General features: G+C 39.1%; 2 protein-coding genes and 1 long non-coding RNA gene across 3 annotated transcripts in view; 1 reads left to right on the forward strand and 2 right to left on the reverse strand.

Moving 5' to 3' along the window:
* The window catches only part of LOC134798730 (ubiquitin-like modifier-activating enzyme ATG7), a 441,738-nt gene extending 421,038 nt beyond the window's left edge, over positions 1-20,700 (reverse strand). Inside the window, exon 1 of the mRNA XM_063771117.1 lies at positions 20,689-20,700. The gene's annotated coding sequence lies outside the window, so the exon portion shown is untranslated. The remainder of the gene's footprint in view (positions 1-20,688) is intronic.
* Positions 1-24,025, forward strand: part of LOC134798737 (uncharacterized) — a 432,480-nt gene that overhangs the window by 228,491 nt on the left and 179,964 nt on the right. The window lies entirely within an intron of this gene.
* LOC134798703 (lachesin-like) overlaps positions 16,368-24,025 on the reverse strand; it is a 101,552-nt gene continuing 93,894 nt past the window's right edge. Inside the window, exons 8-11 of the mRNA XM_063771088.1 lie at positions 23,853-24,004; positions 20,786-20,902; positions 19,100-19,165; positions 16,368-16,631 (exon numbers count right to left, since the gene is read on the reverse strand). Coding sequence (XP_063627158.1) covers positions 16,429-16,631; positions 19,100-19,165; positions 20,786-20,902; positions 23,853-24,004 — 538 coding nt within the window. The 3' untranslated portion in view covers positions 16,368-16,428. The remainder of the gene's footprint in view (positions 16,632-19,099; positions 19,166-20,785; positions 20,903-23,852; positions 24,005-24,025) is intronic.

Raw genomic sequence — 24,025 nt, forward strand, 5'->3', positions numbered from 1 at the left:
CTTCAAAACGGATTGATTAATTTAGGTTGCCGTTTTCGGTAATAGATTTTAAATGCATGACGATATTATATTCTTAAATTAAATTTGATCTAGAAGGTATTGCTATAGCTCTTGTCAAAAGTCATTTAAAGAAAACTTTAATACTAGCCCGAGTTAAGTATTCGGTCTTTAATGTTTTTTATAACTTAAAAAATCGATACTTATTTAAGACTAAAACTTATATACACGATTTTTTTAAACGACTCTTATTACCGATGTGTCAGCGTATTACAGTTGTGCACCTAAAAAATACAAAATCAGCGAAATCCTTTTCTAATTAAATTTTGACATTTGGTACCTAATCCAAAAAAAGTATTTCTTAATTGTACCCTGCATCAGAAAGAGAGCTAAATTTGACACCAGAGACCCGTTGAAATGGGTTTGCATTCAACCCTTGTGCATATTAATTGATGGATCTAAATAGAACACATACATAAAAAAAAAAACTGTACCCACCTACCTACTTACGACCTTTGTTTGTTTTTGTTAACTTAGAAACAAAATTAATACCTACCTATTTAATTTTGAACAACATTCAAAGCATGACGTGTAAACTTGTTCCTAACACGGGGATTAAAATATCTCCATACCATCGTCTATATAAGTCGCTTTAGCGTGAATCATAGGTAACAGACATAGTAATTATTGCATGTATCATCATCATCCATCATTGGCCTTAAGTTGCGTCTATTGCAGATGATTTATGGTGTAACACCGGAGAAACACCGTTTTTGGTGACTGAATAGACCGATGCGAGACAGACATGGTCTACCACAGGTCTGACAAGAGAAGTTTGCGGAAACCGGTACTGAGACATCTTGTCGTTGTTTTCGCCTCTTGTCAGCGATTGCGGCGAACCAGGCGGCTTAGCACGGTCGCGTTTTTATCCCTTGTCACCATGCCTGTCACGTTCTAACAAGTATGTAAGTGCGAAAGGGACGCGCATAGTGATAGTCGATAAAAATGGAACCGTGCTGAGCCCGCTGGTCTCATCACAAAACTTGCGACCCTCCACAACACGTTAGCGCCATTCCGTCCGCTGTTTTGCGAGCATTCCCCAGTATCAATATTTAATTAGTATATGTTTTTAGTAATAGAGAATCGAATTGCCCCACTGCTGGATAAAGAACAACCCCCTGAACAAGCAGGGTTCCGACCTGGCTTCTCTACTACCGACCACCTTCACACCATCAACCAAATCATAGAAAAGGCCAACGAGTTCAAAAAACCAATCTACCTAGCATTCGTGGATTACAGCAAAGCGTTTGACAGTGTCAGGCACTCTGCTGTAATTTCCGCAATGCAGAATCAAAATATTAATAATGCCTACATCGAACTCGTTGGCACCATATACCATCAGAGTACCGCATGCATCAAACTTCACGCTCCCGGCCCCAAATTTCCAATTGAAAAAGGTGTGAAACAGGGAGATCCGCTTTCTCCAAAGCTTTTCACTTGTGCTCTAGAGGAGATATTCCGAAAGCTGGCGGCCTCCTGGAAAACAATGGGAATCGACGTCGGCGGCAAAAGGTTAACCAACCTACGCTTTGCCGACGACATTGTCCTGTTCTCCCACACCGCATCCCAACTCGAACAAATGCTCCAAGAACTTTGCATGGCAAGCCTTCAAGTCGGACTTTCCATGAATAGATCCAAGACACAGTTGATGACCAACCGCGCGAAACGTAGTATAATGGTAGATGGGCGGGATATGCAGTATGTCGACGAGTATATCTACTTGGGCCAGTTAGTGTCCTTCGACAACAGGCAGTTCAAAGAAATTGATCGCCGTATCGCAAACGCCTGGAAGAGCTTCTGGTCCATGAAGACGCTAATGAAGGGCAACCTTCCACTCTCTTTAAAGCGCAAACTCCTCGACATGTGTATCCTGCCTATCCTTACCTACGGCGCCCAAACATGGTCTCAAACTGAAACTGAAAAGTCCAGACTCAAGGTTTGCCAGAGAGCAATGGAACGCAGCATACTGGGTGTTCGTAGAACCGACCGTATTAGAAACACCGAACTGCGTTCCAAAACTGGCATTGTGGATGTGGGCATGAAGGCCGCAAAGCTGAAATGGGACTGGGCAGGGCACATCTGCCGAATGCACCCAGAACGCTGGGCTAAAGTATCCACGGACTGGATCCCACAGGATGGATCTCGGGGCAGAGGAAGACCCAAACGGAGATGGCGGGACAACCTAGATACATTCTGTGTGGAGTGGCGGGAGTGTGCATTAGACAGAGACAAGTGGCGGGAAAGAGGGGAGGCCTTTGCCCAGCAGTGGGACACACTAATAGGCTAAAGAAAAAAAAAAAAAATGTTTTATAAAATAAATCTAGGATTTCATTTGGTTTCACCTGAGCGCTCGATAGCTAGGTTTTAAGTATTTAAAATAAGAACTTCGGCTCTTTAATTTTTTTTTCAAAATCTTGAGCGTTTACCATTGTAAACGGTCAACGGTTCCACATACTGCTGATTCATGAAATTACCTATGGTAAAAATCCCCAACTGATTACCTTTACCTACAGGAATACGTCAGGCAGAGTAAATCACCCGGTTTATGCATTGTGGCCACTCGAAGACGCGCGATAACATCTCAGCTTTGTCCATGTCTCACGATATCTTATTCAAGACTGAGATAAATGTACCTCCGGAGAGCGTGAGTCGACTGCGGGATAGATGTAGGAGTTCATTTGCGTGTGTGTAAAAGTAATACACAGTTAACGGCTGCGGGTAAGCGTGGTGCTAGTAAATCAGGCTGATTGTGTGATGACAGCTAACTGCAAAGATATATAGTCCTTTAAATCTTTAAGCATAATATAAATATTTATTTATTTATATATTTCGGGGATCTTGGAAACGGCTCTAATGATTACGATGAAATTATAATAAATTACAGTGAAAAAATGTAGTGTCATGCCTTGCAAAATAAAATAAAGTTAATCTGACTCCCGGGTTTATCTGAATAAACTTTGGCACTCACGTATCATGAGCCGCATTGAAATTTGGAACCAAACCGCAAACGAGGACATTTCCAGAACGAAACCATACAGAAATTACATTTTCATAATCCTTTCCAAGTGTACAATTAAAATAAAAAGATCAGATTATTCAGACCACGTCTCTTAATTAAAATTTTAAAACAACACTCCAACGTTTTGTAAATTATACTTTTACATGGCCAGTAAATAGGCGACCGCGCAATTTTATGCCGTTGTAAATTAATTAACATTTTAATTGTGTTTGCTCTAAGATTTGCATTACAAAGAGTTACCGAAGTTAGGAGACACGCAAATATAAGGCTCTGATCTCTAATCCGAACCGATATAATTATACAGAATTATATTTCTAAACTAAGAGTAAAGTTTGGACAAAATAGTTTCTACAAAAGGGTATTATTTGCGCGATTTAATCCCGTCTTTTAGCAGACACATTTTTTACGCATTATCTGGAAAATCTAATGGCATTTTTCGGTTATGTGAAAGAGGTCCTGTTCATTTCAACGCTTGAGTTCGTTTTTAATCTTGAACACAGGTATCAGTTACCTTTTCCATTTATTTTTAGAATGATTGTTTTGCCCTGTACGGTACGACCGAGGTTTAAACCCACGATTTTAAAATCTAAAAAGCACTTCTACAAAAAAGACTCCGGGAAAGTAATTCTAAATAAACTTTTGAATAATAAAATATATGGAGGCACATTCAAACTTTTCGATCTATCTTTGTACTAATTTACATGATAATATACTATGATATAATAATTAATTAAAACTGAGGTAAATAATTAGATACCTCTTTCCTACAACGGTCAAAATTCTCGCTAAATGGTTGTCAATAAGATGCCGCGGGCATAACCTCTAGCAAAAAGAGGAACTGAAAGAAAATATTAGATACATTTCACTTTGATCATTAGCTTAAAATAAATTATCGTTTTAAAGCAAGCTTAGCGTAGTCGAGGCAGAGGCAGACCGAGAAAGAGATGGCGGGACGACCTGGATGCATTCCAGCGGGATTGGCGGGATCTTGCTCAGCACAGGGAGGACTGGAAAGGGAGAGGGGAGGCCTTTGCCCAGCAGTGGGACACACACATGGGCTAGTAAAAAAAAAAAAAAGCAAGCTTCATCGTCAATAATCCAATAAAATAATCTGACGAAATAAACGTCAAAGAAACCAATCTTCTGTAGTTCAAAGATCTCAGCGAAAAAACTTCCATAGGCATAATAACCCCGTAGGATAGGTGCTCGATTAAGGAAATGAGAAGTGAGTGGCTGCAGATTCACTTAATGTGTTAGTTGTGCAGTGTTTTAGTACCTAGCTGATTATCTATAGCAGCGGTCGGCAACAAGCCCTGGCTATTTTGTATGTAATATTGACAAACGACAATGTCTGCTAAACTCACAAATATTACCAAAGTGCGGCCCGCGTCAACTTCGTTAACTACTATGTGGCCCTTGGCTGCTAAAAGGTTGCCGACCGCTGATCTACAGGTATTCATAGCAAACCAAAAGTCGTCGGTCTAAAGCGAAAGGGTACCAAATCCAAAACGTATCAGAGATCGACCCTTCGTGCCTACAATTTTTAAATTTGCCTCCTTTTTCTACTGTTAAAATTGTAGTCTGTTTTTTTTTTTCAGATTATTCTCAAAAGTGGTAACTATTTTCCTCCAAAATTAAATCTGAGAAATTCCGATGACAATGCAATAATAGGCTAAAATGTAGCTTACCTGATGAAGTGATGATGCAGTCGGAAGGTAACTTGGAATTCCTCAGTAAACACAAACACATCAAGGTCAGTAAAAGTGTGTGTTAAAAAAATGTGTTGACAGTAAGTAAATTGTTGTATTATAAAACTTTTAAGCGTTTACACCGCTCATTAACACATTCACTGCCAAGAACACAATGTGTGTTAATTTTTTACTGGAAACGGACGCCCGGCAACGAAAGTGTTAGGGATCACTCGTCCCTTAGGTTGGGTTGAGATACTTTCCACAAAGTTTAGAATTTTCTGGTTAAGAACGTAAACGCAAATTACAATTGTAATGCATAAATAATATTTACAGTACATGTTGCGGACTTCTTACTGAAACCTACATTTAGTTACCTTTTTACTCTTTACCTATATTCAAATAATTTGACGTTGTCATGGCGGCAGATTAATAAACATGTCAATATGGAAAAGTAGTATCTTATTTTGAAGAATGGTGAAAAACATATTATAAATAAATATAATACGCTAAAAGTAAGTATTGTGTTACCGGGCGTCGGTAACATAGTGGTCCTATCGAGCCGCACGATCCAGCGCCGCGCCGCCGTTGACTCCCCTACATATTGAACCGAACCGAACTGAACCATGTCGGGGCGAGTTACGAGGAGCCGCACTAAGAAACCAGAACTGGAACCGGGTACGTCTGGAGATAAGAAGGAACCGACCACGTCAACCCCTGTTAAAGAAAAATCGGATGTAGTAAGATCGAAGGCAAGTACTGTCAGCCAGAATAAATCGGAACGAAACCACACCATCCGATCTAATGTTAGTAGTGTACTCGTACAAAAAAAGGAGGCTGAACTAGCGGCCGCGAAACGAATAGCAGAACTGAAGCTAAACTTGGAACAAACCGTCATTCAGAAAGAACTGGAAGTAACGTTAGCTCGTCTAGACGCCAAGGGAAGCCATCGATCTCAATCCAGCCGAACTAGTCGAAGCCGCGTTCAAGAGTGGTTGACAACGGAACTACACGCCCATGAACAAGACGAACCAGCCCGTCGCTGTGAACCAGCGAACCATGTTGAACGTGAGCAATGTACCGAGCCGCCAAACGAGAAAAATGTCTGTGCCCGTCCTGATCCCAAGCTCTCAGACATACAACTTCTAGCTCGAGAGATAGGGAATCTACGTCGTCCAAGTGAACCAAAAGATTTGCCCTACTATAACGGAAATGTCAGTGAATGGCTTTCTTTTAAAGCCGCCGTCACAGACATCAAAGCCTCATCGACCGAAAACGAACTTATCTCCAAACTCCGACGTTGCTTAAAGGGTGAAGCTCGTGTCACTGTCGCTGCGCTTTTAGACACGCATGTCTCTGTCATCGAGATAATGGAAGCCCTAGAACTGCGATTTGGCTTACCGGAACTTATTCTACAAGAGGAAATACAGGCGCTCAGAGACTTACCTAAGATCGTTGACAATACAGAGCAGCTCTGCAAGGTTCGGAATTGCGTGTCAACTATCAAAGCCCTTAAAAAGCCTGAACACCTGCACAATATGGAGCTTCTACGGACCCTGAAACAGAAGATGCCCCACCTCAAGACGCGCTGGCTTACATATGCTTCAGAACATGAGCACGATCACGAACCTGAACTTGTTAAGCTGTCAGAATTTTTGAAGAAGGAAGCCCAAACTACTTCTAAGTACTGGATGCACGAGACCACCCGCACCACAATAAAACCGTTACAGCAGCACAAGACCCATTACGCTATATCTGAAGATAGCGATTCTGATCTCGAACCCGAACCCTGCTATGCTTCGAATCAGACCAAAGGTCCCCTTGAAATATTGTGCCTATACTGTAATTCGAAGACTCACCTTCTCAAGAATTGTGAAAACTTTCTACGCCTGTCAATTGACGATCGATGGGATTGGGCGAAAGAGGCCAAGGTGTGCTTTAAGTGCCTAAGATCCAGACATCATAGAGAGAGCTGCCGAGCCCGCTCGTGTGGCATTGACGGATGCCGCAGGTCACATAATAGACTACTTCATTCTCCGGTTCCTCACCAGCCCGAAGTATCAGCTTGCGTACATCCATCAACCTCGAACCCTCAACCTACCGGAATGGAGGCAGAAGGTGAGAAACCCCCACAAGAAACGACAGCTTGCAGCAGAACCACCAGATCTCAAGTTTTATTAAAGATCATACCTGTTCAAATCCATGGGCCAGTCAAGTCGAAATTAACGTACGCCTTTCTGGATGGAGGAAGTACACTCACGCTTCTAAAGCAAGACCTCGCGAATGAAATTGGCCTGAAAGGGATCGCCGAACCGTTGAGCCTGTCTGGTGTGAATACCACCTCCGATCATCGTGGATCTGAACGTCTCGACGTAGAAGTTACTGGGCCCTCCGACGTGTTACTGAAATTATACGACGTTCGAACAATAGAAAGATTGCCGATTTCGCCACAGACTGTTGCCAATATCGACAAATACGAGCACCTACAGGATTTACCCAAGACTGGTCTATGCTACGAGCATGGAGTCCCAGAGCTCTTGATCGGCCTAGACAATTGGCAAGCGACCATTACCAAGGAGGTCCGTAAAGGAAAGAGGAACGAACCACTAGCCACCCTGACTCCACTTGGGTGGGTAGTGCACGGATTTTCCCATTCGTATTCCAACGCCGTACACTTTGTAGGACATACTGACGAGGATCTGCATCGATTGATAGAAGACTACTTCAAAATTGACTCTCTAGGAGTCACGAATAAGCTGAAGTTGAATCAAGAGGATGAAAGAGCCATCGCAATTCTACAAAACACAGCAAGAAGGGTAGAAGATGGCAAGAGATGGGAAGTAGGTCTTTTGTGGCGAGAGGATAACCCTGTAATGCCGAAGAGCTTTTCCCACGCCGCGAAGAGATTACAATCTATAGAAAAGAAAATGGACAGAGACTCTGTGTATGGTCAAAAATACAAAGCAAATATGGAGAACTTTTTGAGCAGTGGGTATGCTGGACCTTGTGAGCCAATACAATCCCCAAAGAAGTGGTATCTTCCTCATTTTGGCGTAACTAACATCAACAAACCGGGGAAACTTAGAATTGTCCACGATGCTGCTAGCAAAGTGCAAGGCGTGTCCCTGAATGACAAACTGCTCACCGGCCCAGACTTGCTACTTTCACTGTTAGCAGTCATTTTCAAATTCAGAGAGGGTGAAATAGCCGTGTCTGCAGATATAAAAGAAATGTTTCTTCAGATCCGCATAAGAGCAGAGGACCGCCCCGCCCAACGCTTTCTTTGGAGAGAATTTGACAGAAAAGGGCCAATGAAGGAATTCGAAATGAAATCAGTTATTTTTGGAGCAACTTCTTCACCGGCAACTGCAATATATATTAAAAATAGAAACGCAGAGGATTTTACTGAGGAACACCCGGAGGCTGTCGACGCGATAAAGACCCGATTTTACATGGATGACTATCTACACAGTTTCCATTCCGAAGAAACAGCTCGTAAAATCGCTAAAGAAGTTGCGCACATAAACAAAGAAGGGGGGTTTACTCTAACACAATGGGTGTCCAACAACGAAAACGTCATGAAAGACATCGAAGAGAGTAAAAGAGGCTCAGGAGGGGTAAATCTTGACTTCAACGTAAATGTCAAAATCCTTGGACTGAGATGGAACCCGTCCGAAGATACTTTTGGATTTAATTTAAACCTGTCAAAATTACCTGCAGAAATTATCGACCACACACGGAAACCGACGAAGCGAGAAGCGCTAAAGGTTGTGATGAGTGTGTTTGACCCACTCGGTCTTTTGACGCCTATCGTCATACAAGGAAAGATCCTTCTTCAGCAGATATGGCGATCAGGAATACGTTGGGATCAAAATGTGCAAGAAGCCGATCATCTTGTTTGGAAGCGTTGGATTGCTCGCCTTATTAATGCCTGTGCGTGTAGAGTACCGCGACACTACGCACCAGAGCCTACTAGATGCACCATAGAATTGCATATCTTCTGCGACGCCAGCGAGAAAGCATACGCATCAGTGGCGTACTGGCGTTTCGTACGAGAAGATGGAAAGATATGGGTTGCGCTTGTCACCAGTAAATCCCGCGTGACCCCACTGAAACCAGTGTCTATCCCCAGGCTTGAACTTCAAGCTGCTGTTCTCGCGACGCGACTTGCTTCTACGATCGAGAAAGATCACGACACCATCAAACCAGCTAAAAGGTATTTTTGGACTGATTCCTCAGCCGTAATCTCATGGATTAAGGGAGACCCGAGAAACTTCAAAACCTTTGTTTCAAATCGGTTGGGTGAAATTGCAGAACATACGAGCACTGAAGAGTGGAGGTGGCTGTCGACGTCACAAAACGTAGCAGACGACGCCACCAGAGATATAGAAGATTTGAATTCCGATCACCGATGGTTCAAGGGCCCGTCTTTCTTATATCAGCAGCCTGAAACGTGGCCGGCTCAGCGCGCGGACACCGAGCCAGTACCACTAAACCTACTGGAGGTTAAGAAACCTACTTACAATGTCCTGCCAGTGTACGCATACACGACATGTTTGCCTGACATCAGCAGATTCTCCAAATGGCTGAGACTCATCAGAAGTACTGCATACGTTTTCACATTTCTGGAGAGTACTCAAAACAAGGAACGTACTGGCCTTAGATTAGAACATATAGAAAAAGCTGAAAAGGCATGGATTAAGCAATCTCAATATCAAAGTTTTCCGGTCGAATTGGAAGATCTCAGAAATAATAGGCCATGGGACAAGAACAGTCGCCTACGTGACTTGTCGTCATTCATAGACGATAATGGCGTATTGAGATTGCGGGGGAGAGCCAGCGCTGTGAGCGAAGTAGATCGGAACCTCATTCAGCCCATTATATTGGACGGCAAACATCCATACGTGAAATTACTTATCTTGCATCACCACGAACGAGCTAACCACGGAAATAATGAGACTGTTGTCAACTCCTTGCGCCAGATGTTTTGGATCCTCAACTTACGCCCTACAGTGAGGAACACTGCAAAGTCTTGTCAATTATGCCGAATACGCAAAGCCCAGCCGACACGCCTTCCGCTTGGAGATTTACCACCAGCAAGACTTGCACACCATCACCCACCGTTCAGCCACTGTGGCTTAGATTATTTTGGACCCATGATGGTGACTATAGGGAGAAGACACGAGAAGCGATATGGTGCTCTGTTTACGTGTATGACGAGTAGAGCTGTACACATCGAGTTGGCTGCATCACTATCTGCTGACTCTGTTATACTCGCTTTGCGCAGGATGATAGCCCGCAGAGGATCGCCAATGGTTATTTACTCGGACCACGGCACGAATTTCCACGGAGCGGACACTGAAATCAGAAGGTCTATCAAGGCAATCGATCAGGGGTTGATTAGGGATTTCTTCCTCAATAAAGGCATTGATTGGAGCTTTATACCACCCGCTTCGCCCCATATGGGAGGCTGTTGGGAAAGGCTAATTCGTTCTGTTAAGAGCGCACTGAGTACAACCCTTAGAGAACAATGCCCAACAGAAGAAGTCTTGAGAACTGTGCTGACTGAAGCAGAATGGACAGTAAACTCCCGGCCTCTGACACATGTTTCGGTGCATCCAGATGACCGTGAAGCTATAACACCGAACCATTTACTCCTTACGGGACGAAACAACATGCCACATTTTGGAACTTTCACTGACAACGATCTGATTACACGAAAACAATGGCGAAAGGCCCAAAGACTGTGCGATGTCTTCTGGAATCGTTGGGTTCGCGAATACCTGCCGACATTATTACCCAGATCGCATGTCCGCGAGCGACCGAACCTAAAAGAAGGCGATGTGGTTGTTATCGCAGACCCCGGATTACCACGCAACATCTGGCCGAAGGGCATAATAGTTAAAGTGTTCACAGGTGCTGATGGACGCGTACGAGTCGCCGACGTCCGCACTGCCGGGGGAGTGCTGCGGCGCCCCGCTGTGAAGATTGTCCGCCTCCCGACTGATGCTGAATGCGCTTAGTCGCGCATTCCCGGGGGAATATGTTGCGGACTTCTTACTGAAACCTACATTTAGTTACCTTTTTACTCTTTACCTATATTCAAATAATTTGACGTTGTCATGGCGGCAGATTAATAAACATGTCAATATGGAAAAGTAGTATCTTATTTTGAAGAATGGTGAAAAACATATTATAAATAAATATAATACGCTAAAAGTAAGTATTGTGTTACCGGGCGTCGGTAACAGTACATATGGTCCTATTTTCCCGCACTAGTGCGTAAAATAGCACTTTTCGTGCGATGTCAAAAGTTTAAAGGGCCATATGTACTGTAAAACGTTGTACGATACACGTGCGAATAGGTAATTCGCACGTGTATCGTACAACGTTTTACAGTTTCACGTTTCACGTGCGAATTTCCTTTTTCCGCACTTGTATCGTAATAGTAGTTTATGTGACTGCTACATAATGAGAGGCATTAAAATACGAGTGTGGGTTTAAGAAACGAACGTTAGTGAGTTTCTTAATAGGATCACACGAGTGTTTTAATGCCTAATTATGTACAGTTACATACACTACTTTATCTAAACACATACTTAAAACTAACTAAAAGATAAACTGTACGTCAAATGGCGGTAAATGAAAACTTTTTTCACGCATGTCACTCATCCGTAGTTTTTTTTAATTCCTAGACAAAAGAATGAAGTCCCTATTCTCATGTCACTCGAGATCACTCGAAATATCGTGCGGATTATATTTAAAAAAACATACTAAATTGACGTTTCGTATCGATAACTGTTTTAATATCTATGGATACTAGATAGAGACCTACTTGAGTTTTGACTGCTGTTCCAAATTTAAACTCATAACCTACAAAAATCTATAACGTTATGTACATTAAAGTACAAATTTTCCTACTATCACAGATAAGAAAGTTCTCATAGTAAAATTGGTTGTGTTAAAGCTTGTCATTTCCTACGGTTTCTGAACGCATTATAGAGCACTGATGACATGTGTGTAGATATAGTACATTTCGATGCTAGTGCGGAAGGTATGTCATTACTTCACGAGTTCCGAGATATCTTGCCACGAGCCGCAGGCGAGTGGGAAGACTCGGGACGAGTGAAGAATGACATTTCCGCACGTGTATCGAACGACGTTTTTTAATACAGTTGCGAAAAAATAAGTAAAACATTGTTAATCGTACACTAAACAAAAGTGGTAACAGTGACAGCTCGCTTAGACGTCGTCTTTAAGTATATTATATCTATGGGCGTTTGGCAGCTATTCCGTTCCATTCAGACACCTTATTAAGAACGGAATTTTCAATATTCAATATTAAAAAATAAACGTGTTATAATGATGAAGAGGTAAGTATTAAAATATGAAATATGTATATTTTTCATATTCTTACATTAACAGTAGGTTTTTATGCTGATTACGACGTTTAAAGGAAACTAATATTAACACTCATCAATAAGTAGTCGTGAATTGGAACAAGTATAAATTTAAAAAAATTGGAAAAGTAAAAAGCACTAGTTCGACATAACCAACTTTCCGCACGCTAAACAGCTACGTAAAGTAGCACTTTGTGAGCAACTGTATTAAAAAATAACTATTACAGTACATATGGTGCTACTTTCCCGCACTAGCGCAGGAATAAGCACTTTCCGTGCCTATGTTGAAAATTTAAAGATCCATATGTACTGTAAAACGTTGTACGATACACGTGCGAATAGATAATTTCCTACTTTCCGCACTTGTATCGTAAATAACTATTTTGCATGAGTGACGGCAGGCATACTTTAGGTTGTTATTCGACAGTGACGTAAGCATGTGTCACAACACGTCACACCACTGGGAGTTCCAGAACTTTGTTGGTTTTGATCAAATTTTGATGCGACCTTGAAGATCGCTCACGCTGCAGCGTGATTGGTACATGCAAAGAGAATAGATAGTATAGAGGGTTACTTTTTCATGATTACCGAGGCACGTTTTTTCCTTAGACTTTATTCATTCACTTGTGGGAGTGGGATGGTGCCACTAACCCGGGGTTAACTGGTTAAACCTGGAGTAACCATGGTTACCAGTACAATTTGACACTGGGTTAACGGTTTAACAGTTAAACCCCGGGTTAGTGGGATGGTGCAAGTGGCAGTTATACCACTTATACCTTATACGGAGTTACATATGTCTTTGGTACATGCGAAACTAACTGAAAATCGTGCGTGGGATGCGCGCCAATCACCAAGACAATCAGCAAGCTCGTATCAAATCCAGTTTGAATCCGTAAGTTATTAAATCAGAATGGCCTTGGGCTCAAGGTTGAAAGTTTTATATAAGGTGTTACCTTATTAGTTGCAGATATTTATACAGCTGATAGTACTCGGTTACTGGAGTATATTTAAGTATGAAACATTATAGCTTTTACGATGTTTTTTTGGAGAAAACTGAAAACTAATTTGCTATGTAAAAACACCCTGTTAATGTGATTGTTAAATGTGAACTCATTGAACACATTCTAGTACCTCTCTTACCTAACACCTAACTGTCTGGCCATTTCATCCTAATAACCTTTTGCAGTTTTCCTTACAATAAATTTTTTGTTCGGTAAATTAAAACAAAAAAATAAATATTCTTAATTTCTATTTAAAGTTTTATTTATTTAAGTTTCAGGTAGATGGTAGATACAATAAAAAGAAAAATAAACTAACTTATCTATAAAACTAAAAACTAATACTAAATAAAAATTTAAATACATTGTTTTAAAGTAAAGTATCATCTGTTAAAATATCTGCAACTATTATAAGGTAGCACCTTAAATAACTTGCCATGCGTGTTGTAAACATTGTACATATGTTTGGGCTTCCTAGATTGTCTCATTTTTGTAGCTGTTGAGTGTACTTTTGGCAACAATAGCTTGTTCACTAAAGTGTTTTGAAGGCACGTGATACAACTGTGTGGTCTCAATTCGATTCTAATATTTGAGTTGTGTCTTTTAAATGTGTCTTCTGTCAAGCACTTTTACTGTCCATGTGCACATATGACACCATTAGGTTGAAGTGATCCTTCCATTGCAGAGTCGAATGTTTTATTCGGATGAAGCGTTATTGTTATATTATGTATTTCATAACGTTGTTGCGATTAGGATGCCAAGTAAACTCCGGGGCGTTAGGTTTGTTTTTCAGTAAATAAGTAAACCAAAATAAATTGGTCGCTTAATATATTCTATAATTTCAATGCAAAACTCTTTAAAACTTACTATTAAAAATATTAATTAAAACCAAAATATTATTTTGCTAATCCGCGAAAAGATAACGTGCTAGTCAATCAGTGCTAACCCGTTATACTTACTTGCGTAATAATATTTTGGTTTTAATTAGTATGGATTTCCGCAAAGTAACGCCTGATTCTATTCACTATTAAAAATATTGCCTGAACCAATTGCATGATATTATTATAGGCTAGAAGTAACTAGGCAGACCCCAATATCTTATTTAGAATGAAACCAGAAAACCATGGAATACCGAAGTACATTAATGGCAACTTCATTCAATATGACTAGGGAGCAGGGACCGTTACAGGTATAACCAAAAATCAAAATATCTCATAGCTTTCACATTATTTCTTTGATATTATAGAACAATATTTAGGTAAGGATATTGATTGATCAGATTAGCCAAATTAAGTGCAAAAATATACATAAACAACCAAGATACCGGAATTAAATACCGGTTAATTTGTATGAAAAATAAACCGGTAATCGGTCCCTGCTAGGGAGGGGTGGGGTGGAGGGTTACTGCGAGTCACTATGTTCGTTTATCTACGAGTATTTGCATCTCTCTCTCATAAATAAAACTAAACATTTACAAATCGGTTTTAATCATATTATTTTACTATTTACATTCTTAGCTTATTTTATAAACTTACTCTAAAGTAATACTGGCCTATACTATAATGTAATAAAATTGTGTTAATTCTATGCTTGCGATATTTACATAACATTTCCCTAAAACTAAATAACGCTTACAAACATCAGTTATAACACAAGCAGCAATTAAAAATAGTAATCTTCTGTTTGCAATATAAACTCTCGCGTTTTGTACACATATTTAATTACACAAACGGGTCTATCGCGATATTATTTCATTGTTTTTACCTTAAATTCCGATGTTTCCGCTGAGTTGCACTAGCTGTCCCCACGGAAAGACTGACGTCCCAGCTAATGTCAACGGATATATAATAAATAAAACAATACTAAACTACCCGAAATTAGTTTATAAAAATGTTCAGGGTAGACAAAGAAATTGCAGCTACCCGTTAAAGTTTAATTAAATTATATCGCGGTAGACCCGTTTGTGTAATTAAATATGAGTAATTTTCTGAATAGTAAACATAATTAGTTCGCACACAAATGGACATACTGGAACACAATATTGAGATATATGCTCAATAATTGCAAAGTAGAATCTGTTTATGACGTATGTTAATGTTTAGTACATAAATAGTAATTCACGTCTCTTTATTGTAATATAATTTATTGGTAAACAAAAGTTCATTAAGCTTTAATTCAGGTAATGATTAAATAATGTTAACGTTGCGAACATAGGTACAGTAAACTAATAAAAACTAATCTGCAACATTGCTTTGTAAAAAAAAAACATTGAAGTACCTAATTTAATTATTAATATTATTTACATTAACAATATTTTATGTATCATTTGATTTATACATTGTTATTGATATGCTTAGGTAAAAACTGACTAGCTTTTTATATTTCATTATGGAAAATATTTATTTTTATACAGTAAGTAATTCATTGTATGGTTAAAACTATTTGAGATTACCTAAAACGGATAGTGGATACGTACATTGTATTCATTATTATATGGTGTGGATTTATTCCCATAATAAGTCTGTATTTATATAATATTCTTAAGTGTATCTAAAATAATTTTAACCATAATTATGAGTAATTTTAACTGCTAACTGTTGGTATTTAAAATGCTGATGAAGGATGCAAGAAATTTAATTGGGCCGAAACGAACAGCTGATTAAGTGTCACTTGCAGTGACAACTGTGTAATTACATTCTTTTTAATTAACTCTTTGGATTTGGTTTATGAAACATTTTAATTTTAAACTTACATAGCCGTCATGAGTTTTTCTGTAGCTAAAAACACGGGTATTAATTATTTTATTACGAATACATACCCGGAAAAATGTAGCACAAAATATTTTATGCTTAAAAATCTCATCCATTAGTAATTGAAGCATACATTTTTTTCATTCATTTAATGTCTGTGGCATTGTTATTTTAAAATAAACAAAGTAACTTTATTATCCTGTAGTTTAATTTCAACGTAAATGGAACATTTTAAACAAATATTTGCCTTTATGAATTTTGAATGAATTTATCTATTTACTCAGTACCAAACCCCGTTATCACGTTCTATGACAATTCATAGTACTGAGCAAATCCCGATATCAATTCATCGAAAAGTATTTTTGTAAAATTCATAATTGTTTGTTTGTAAACAACAACAAAACAGAGATCCTAATAACCACAACTAATTTATGAATTTTCCTGATATCTAAACAACAACTATCTAAGGTGTAAAATGTAAAATTGACACTGATTACCAAACGGCTAGTAACCTTATCATCTTGCGTTCATGTTGTTAGAGAGTATTGAGTATATTATTTGGAGACTACTATGTATAATAGAGTTGAAGTGGGGAAGCGCTAAGAAGGCGGCCAGGGTCGGCAGCGACAGAGCCTGGTGGGCTCTGGAGCCCGTGGACTCGGCAGTCGGCAGCCAGTTGTTGTCCAGGACGGACTGCTCGATGACGTTTTGCATTGTATCTGAAACAACAACAAAGTTTATTTGTTAATCCATAATCTGAAAGGTTTTGATTATTTACATAGGTATTCCTGAGCGCTTAGCATGACTTTTGTTGTCCCGCGCGACATAGGTTATTTATAATATGAATATAAAAGTAAAATATAAAAACACTTACAAAACAATAAAAAATACATATAAAATTCACAATGAACAGAGCGAAGACCTAGTTGATGACCAACAGAGCAAAACATAGGGTCACGGTAGATGGGAAGCATATACAGTATGTTGATGAGTACATTTACTTGGGCCAGATAGCTTCCATCGAAAACAGGCAAACCATAGAAGTCAATAGACGTATCGATAACGCCTGGAAGAGCTTCTGGTCCATGAAGGCGCTATTGAAGGGTGATCTTCCCCTGTGTCTTAAGCGCAAACTCATCGACATGTGTATCCTGCCTATCCTAACCTATGGTGCTCAGACATGGTCATTGACTGAGGCTTTAAAGTCCAAACTCAAGGTTTGCCAGCGAGCGATGGAGCGCAGTATACTGGGTGTTCGCAGGACTGATAGAATCAGAAACACGGAACTGCGCTCCAGAACTAGAGTTGTAGATGTAGATGTCAAGACCGCTAAGCTTAAGTGGGACTGGGCTGGACATGTCTGCCGCATGCACCCTGAAAGGTGGGCCAAAATGGTGACGGAGTGGGACCCACGGAGCTAGCCGGAGTGCAGGCAGACCGAAAAGGAGATGGCGGGACGACTTGGACGCATTTTATCCGGATTGGCGGGAAACTACAAAAGACAGGGTTGAGGTGGAGGAAGCGAGGGGAGGCTTTTTCCCAGCAGTGGGATACTTAACCAGGCTAATAAAAAAAAACGCATTATAAAAAACCTAACCTAGGGTGCTGCCAGCAGCGGGGCAAGGCCCAAGCTACCGGTGGTCAGAGCTGCAGAGAGAGGAACCGGCGGACTATCCGCACCGTGTCGAAGATCACCGCCTTCTGCATCTGACCCTTGATCCAACCACCTAGCGAGAGTCTCTCAGGATGTTGGTCAAGACTCTTCGCTATTAGACCGTTCATATTTATTATTATTATATTAACGACCTATTTTAACTACCTATTAATTTTCTTGATCGATCTCGTTTCGTAGTTTTTTGTAAACAGCCTCTTATATAGGTTAAATTACGATAATCGCAATAAAATTTAGAACTGACAACGATTGTGACCTATAAAACTCGATAGCATAAGTTTGCTTTGAGACCGTTGACTTTTTAAATTGTGCAAACCGTTTTTCGCATTAAAGTTAGATTACTTTTGAGACCCGTATATACACTGGACGGAATGTTCTGTTGAATTGTTTGTGTTGACGAGATCCATTCACTATACACGCGCTCACAAGTTGATTGCAAGGATTATAGTATTAAGCTTAATCCCCGAATTCTCTTTGATAAAACATATTTCATAACGAGAGTGGCCATCGAAGCGAGTTTGATATGATTATACTGCAACTTCAATTCACAGTATCTGATTAGCCAATTTAGTAGTCGAGGTTATTATTATGATTTTATTTACATACCATTGCGGTATTGTATTTAAAAATGTACCTACAGAATTTTGTAAAATATAATGTACATAGTTTTAATTCCTATATTAAAACCAATGAGAAACGAAATCAAAGGTAGAGTAAATAAAATAATAACTACAGACAGACTAGGGAATGTGAACTTTTGGCTGGCTCCAAAAAGTATGCCTCTTTTTACTGTAATCGGAGTTTGTTACAGCAAGCAGAGTAGCATGCTTGAATGTAAAATAGGTTTCAGTCAGGCTTAATTATATTTCAGTTTATCTCGCAAATGCTCTTACATTGCATTGCGTGCAAATGATCTTGTTCTGCAGAAAATAGTACATTTATTATATTTGTCGTGGACGCTGATTATTGAGTATTGTATCCATTGGATCATTAATCAATAACGAGTTGTTGAAAAAATTTGAAATACATCGTCATCAAACTATCAAAACGAACCAACATAATTAAATAGATACATATATGCGGATCGTTGATGGACATGCGGTGATGGACATTCAACACTAAAATACCCGATCACATCACATTACGCTCCTGAATGACGTTTAATTTTTATACTAATAGATCTAATAGTAGTACACTCAGCGTCGCGGAAATCGCACACCTTCGGGCGCAAGCGATTCTTTCAAAGGCCGACAAAATTGACAATTAATAAAACACGTAAACAAAAGAGACATGAAATTAAAGTTTATCCAAATAGCCTTTAACTGATGTCAAATTGAATAAGGCAAAACTATTTTACTAAGAGCTAGAATCGCTCGCAATCGCTCGCACCAACCAAGGTGTACGATTTCCGTGACGCCGGGTGTAGTTACATGCGGTATCTATTTTGATGTACATATATCTGTGAGCTTAATTAAGCTAAAAATCTTATTAAGTAAATGCATGCCATGTATTTACCGTAAGTGGTTGCGTCTTGCGCTTGAGTGTGCTTTTGTTCCGCCGGCTGCAAAGGTACCACGTATCCTGAAACAAGGAATAACGATTGCAAATTGGTATCATGATATCAATTTAATTTCAAAATAAAATATGTGCCAATGAACCGTTAAGTGAGGATGTACAGTCACCTGCAATAATATGTTACTCTTCGAAGGCCGCAAAAATATGTGGCTCTACAAATAAGATCGTGTCAGATATTTTTGCGGCCTTCGTTGTGTAATATATTATTGCAGATGCCTGTACCTACAAGCTCCGATGCATAATTATGTTTTCGTCTAGTCAGACCATTTTTTGAGGTTCTCGCGTTTGTACAAAAATAATGTTTTAGTTTAAAAATCTCAAATATTTAATGCTTATACTAATGTACTTTAAATTTATATGGTAATATTCTACAATATTTAACTTAATCCAAATACAAAAAATACCGTTTGTACTGAAAGAAAAAAAAAATAACGATTTTTTATTTGACGGGTAGGAATATAATGTTCATGTGTAATTTTTTTTAGAATAAACAAATTGGTTGTGTAGAAATAGACGAACTAATTTGCACCGGGGTTCGTATATGAGCGTCACCAACTGATATTGAAACCACATTGATGTTGTATTAAAGATAAAGTTAGTTTGTTTTTAAAGTGGGCATAGTACAATGCGTTTGCGAACGTCAACTACAGCTACGCCAGCTTTAACCCTACAGTAGCTCGAGAAGATTCCTACGCATACCCTGGACGGCTATGAGAACCAATAAGTCTATCCTAGAGGAGCTGAAGATCACCACACGGCTCTCTACAAAATGTCAAGAACGCGCGCTCAGCTTCTTTGGTCATATCATGCGGTCTAAAAAGCACGACCTAGAAAGGCAGATTATCTTGGGCCAAATAGAGGGCAAGCGAGCGCGAGGAAAAGCACCCACGAGATGGTCTGATGTTGTGAAGAGGGTGGTTGGCGGCAACATGCAGTGCGTGACCCATATGGCCTATGATCGCACACTGTGGAGACGTAGCATACATGGTCGCGATCCTCAGCAATGAGGGACCGAGGAAGAAGAAGAGCTCGAGAAGATTGAAATCTCTCCTCAAATGGAGGAAGGTATGGAGGAAGATATCCCAATATGGGACCTGAAAGAAATAGTAAAGAAAAGCATTTTTTAGCTATTTTCTTAAATAACTTCTAAACTATTAATTTTAAAATTCCAATTAAAATATATTTGAGATTCTCGAAATGAGTTCTTTCATTTGATATGTAACACGATATAGTTTAAAAAACATTATTTTTTAATTTTCTAATTTACCCCCCAAAAGTGGCCTCCGTGTTTGAAATTCATTCGTTTACTTAAGATGTCCGTCTTTGGGTCACGAATTTACATATGTGTACCAAATTTCAACTTAATTGGTCCAGTACTTTTGTAGAAAATGTGCTGTGACAGACGGACAGACAGACGCACGAGTGATCCTATAAGGGTTCCGTTTTTTCCTTTTGAGGTACGTACGGAACCCTAAAAAATAGTACGTATGCTTCTGAATACGTTCTTTTACAGTCTAAGTACAGTCTACCACAAGTACTCACGAGACGGGTAGTATTTTGTGGTTGTCTTCGTTGTTGTATTACTGCGGTTACATCAGTCAAGTACAGTCTACCACAAATACTCACGAGATGGGTAGTATTCTGTGGTCGTCGGCGGCGGAGTCGTCGTCGTTGTTGTAGTTGTCGTTGTCGTCGTTGTTGTTGTCGTCGTCGTCGTGGTTGTTGTTGTTGTTATTTTTATTTCTGCACAAAAACAAAATAAAAACTAAGGCTTTCGTGCGTATTTAATTTCAAATATTCCATTTAGTTTACCTGTGAAATATAATACAAAATATAAAGCTTTATTAAAATACTATTCAGTTCACTTCATTACTTAAAAGCAGCTTAATTACAAATAATTAACGCAAGAACAGAACCTAATTAGAGTTTTTCATATTTCAGAACAATGGCTATTTTAAGATTTTACGGGAAAGCAAAATTAAAATCAAAGTAGACAAACAAAGGATGTTGCCTACTCGTATTCCAACAACATGAACATTATAATGATTTAATATTCTTTTTATTGGTAAATTTTGTGTCCATTGCATTAGTGTAACTCTTTATTAAAAGTTACCATACATGTATTGCCAATATCAGTTATTATTATAATCCAGTTCTGTATCAGAAGCACGAAAACAGATCTCAGTCCAAATGGCCAGCAGAAAGACTTAATATATTGATTCATTTTTATTTATTTTGTAAAACGTAGATATTTTTGAACTCAATTATGTGCCATTAACTTAGGTAAAAGAAAATGCAGAAAAAAGTACACAGAGAAATGCAATCAACTTAAAACGGAAGAGAGTCGCAAATTATATTTAAACGAACTTATAAAAATGAAATCTGTCCTCAACATACATCAGAACGAGGACGCTTTGACGTACTACAAAAAGCTTGAAAGCTCCATACAAACATGTCTAAAAAAAGCACAAAATACTAACACTAAAAAAGAAAGTATATTTTCAGACAAAGCCAAAAAGCTCTTACAACAAAGAAGCTTACTACAGCACAAGAAGCTTTCGTCGATGGAAAAACAAGAGCTTAAGATACTATACAAAACAACAAATAAAGAAATCAAACAAAACTACAAAGAATATAGACTAAGAAAAATTGAAATGCACATGCTAGAATCCGGAAGCATGAAAAAAAGCAATGAAGAGCCTCAACCGAGAAAAACAATGGATAACATCTTTAGACGCCACAAGAAAACATCAATCGCGCTCTGATGTCATTACATCAGCAACAGCTTTTTACAGAAAGCTCTACAATAACCCACAAAGCTCGGAGTCACAATAATACTGGCACGAGTAACAACACGGCGAGAGACATTGCTATATGCGAAAATATCAAACAGCTGGATGAAATAGAAATACTCAAACAAATATTAAAACTAAAAATGGGCAAAAGCTCGGGACCCGACGGAATCTCCAACGAAGCCATCAAAATTGCGAAAGACATTCTTCTAACACCTCTCGCACACCTTTTCAATAAAATAATAGTCGAAGAAAAAGTACCAAAATCATGGACTGAATCAGAAATTATTCTCATATACAAAAAAGGAAACCCCAATGACGTAGAGAATTATCGCCCCATAAGCTCGATGCCCTGCCTGTATAAACTATTTGCAGCATGCTTGCTAGAAAGAATATCCAGCGACATAGAATTGCACCAACCTATCGAACAGGCAGGCTTCAGGAAAGGCTACAGTACAAACGACCATATTCAGGTATTAGTCCAGATCATAGAAAAATATGTAGAGTTTAGAAAGCCATTATACATCGCCTTTATTGATTATAAAAAAGCGTTTGACTGTATATCACACCAAAGCATATGGGAAGCACTGGAAAATCAAAATATTAACAGCAAGTACATACGAATAATAAAAAACATATACTTAAATAGTACAAGCATAGTCAAGCTCGACCGAACTGGCAACAAAATAAATATTCTAAGAGGAGTAAGACAAGGAGACCCACTCTCTCCAAAACTATTTATATCAGTCCTCCAAAACATAATGAAAGAGCTGCCGTGGTGTAATGAAGGCGTCTACATAGACGGCAAATATCTCAGCCACCTTCGCTTCGCGGACGATATCGTCTTTTTCGCAGAAAACGCCATACAGCTAGAAAACATGATGGCGGAACTTCAAGCTGTCAGTAGCAACATCGGATTGGAGCTCAACGTAAACAAAACGAAAGTTATGACAAACCACACCCAAGACCCAATCCACGTAGCTGGATCCTCAATCAACTACGTCAACGACTACATATACCTCGGCAAGCAAGTGTCATTCCATAAGGACAGAAACGAAATAGAAGTCGATAGACGAATCGCTCTGACTTGGAAGAAATATTGGAGCTTTAAAGAGGTAATGAAGTCCAACATACACCCATCTGTAAAGAAAAAAATCATGGATACGTGCCTACTACCATGTCTTACATACAGCTGCCAAACATGGGTATTTGATGCAAAAACCAGAAATAAAATACTAACTACTCAGAGAGCACTAGAAAGAAGCATGTTAAAAATAAAATTAAAAGATAAGATCAGACACAGCAAAATTAGACAACAAACAAAAGTACTCGACGCTCTATCCTACGCCCAAGGCCTTAAATGGAAGTGGGCAGGTCACGTGGCTAGGTACCAAGATGGCAGGTGGACAAAGAGAGCGACTACATGGAAAGGACCAGACGGAGACCGCAGACCTGGAAGACCAAAAGGGAGATGGAAAGACGAGATCGTAGAGATTTCCGGAGAAAATTGGACAGAAATAGCATCCGATAGAGACAATTGGAAATGCCTGGAGGAGGCCTTTACCCGCCGAGGGGTCCACACCTAAATAATGTGTTCAAATTTAAATTTTAAAAGATGACATTTTATTCTTACTGCTAAATCAATATAATTTTCAATTAAATGGACAAATTCTAAATATGTAATTATAATATAAGAACAAGAATTGACTTAAACAATAATTTTAGAACACTTTAAATTTAAAACTATACTTAAATGCATGCTAGTTGGAAAAAATATTATAATGTAATAAGTAAAATAACTACAACTAAATAATGCATGTTATGTATGAATTTGGAATAATAAAGGCTTTTTTATTTTTATTTTATTTATTTATTTAACTTAGGTAAAAACAATCTCATACCATAAAGTCTGATAGTGCCTTCCGTTTTACCCATGGTATTGGTAGATACACATGTGTAGGTACCGGCGTCTTCGCCTCTGAAATCTGAGATGTTGAGCACCATTCGTGTCTGGTACGGCAGAGCGCGGTCGTCGCTGAGGTTGTGTCGCCCTCTGAAACAATTCGATTGTGAG

This window comes from Cydia splendana, chromosome 17 (genome assembly GCF_910591565.1).
Source record: "Cydia splendana chromosome 17, ilCydSple1.2, whole genome shotgun sequence".
In the NCBI taxonomy this organism is placed as follows: Eukaryota; Metazoa; Arthropoda; class Insecta; order Lepidoptera; family Tortricidae; genus Cydia; species Cydia splendana.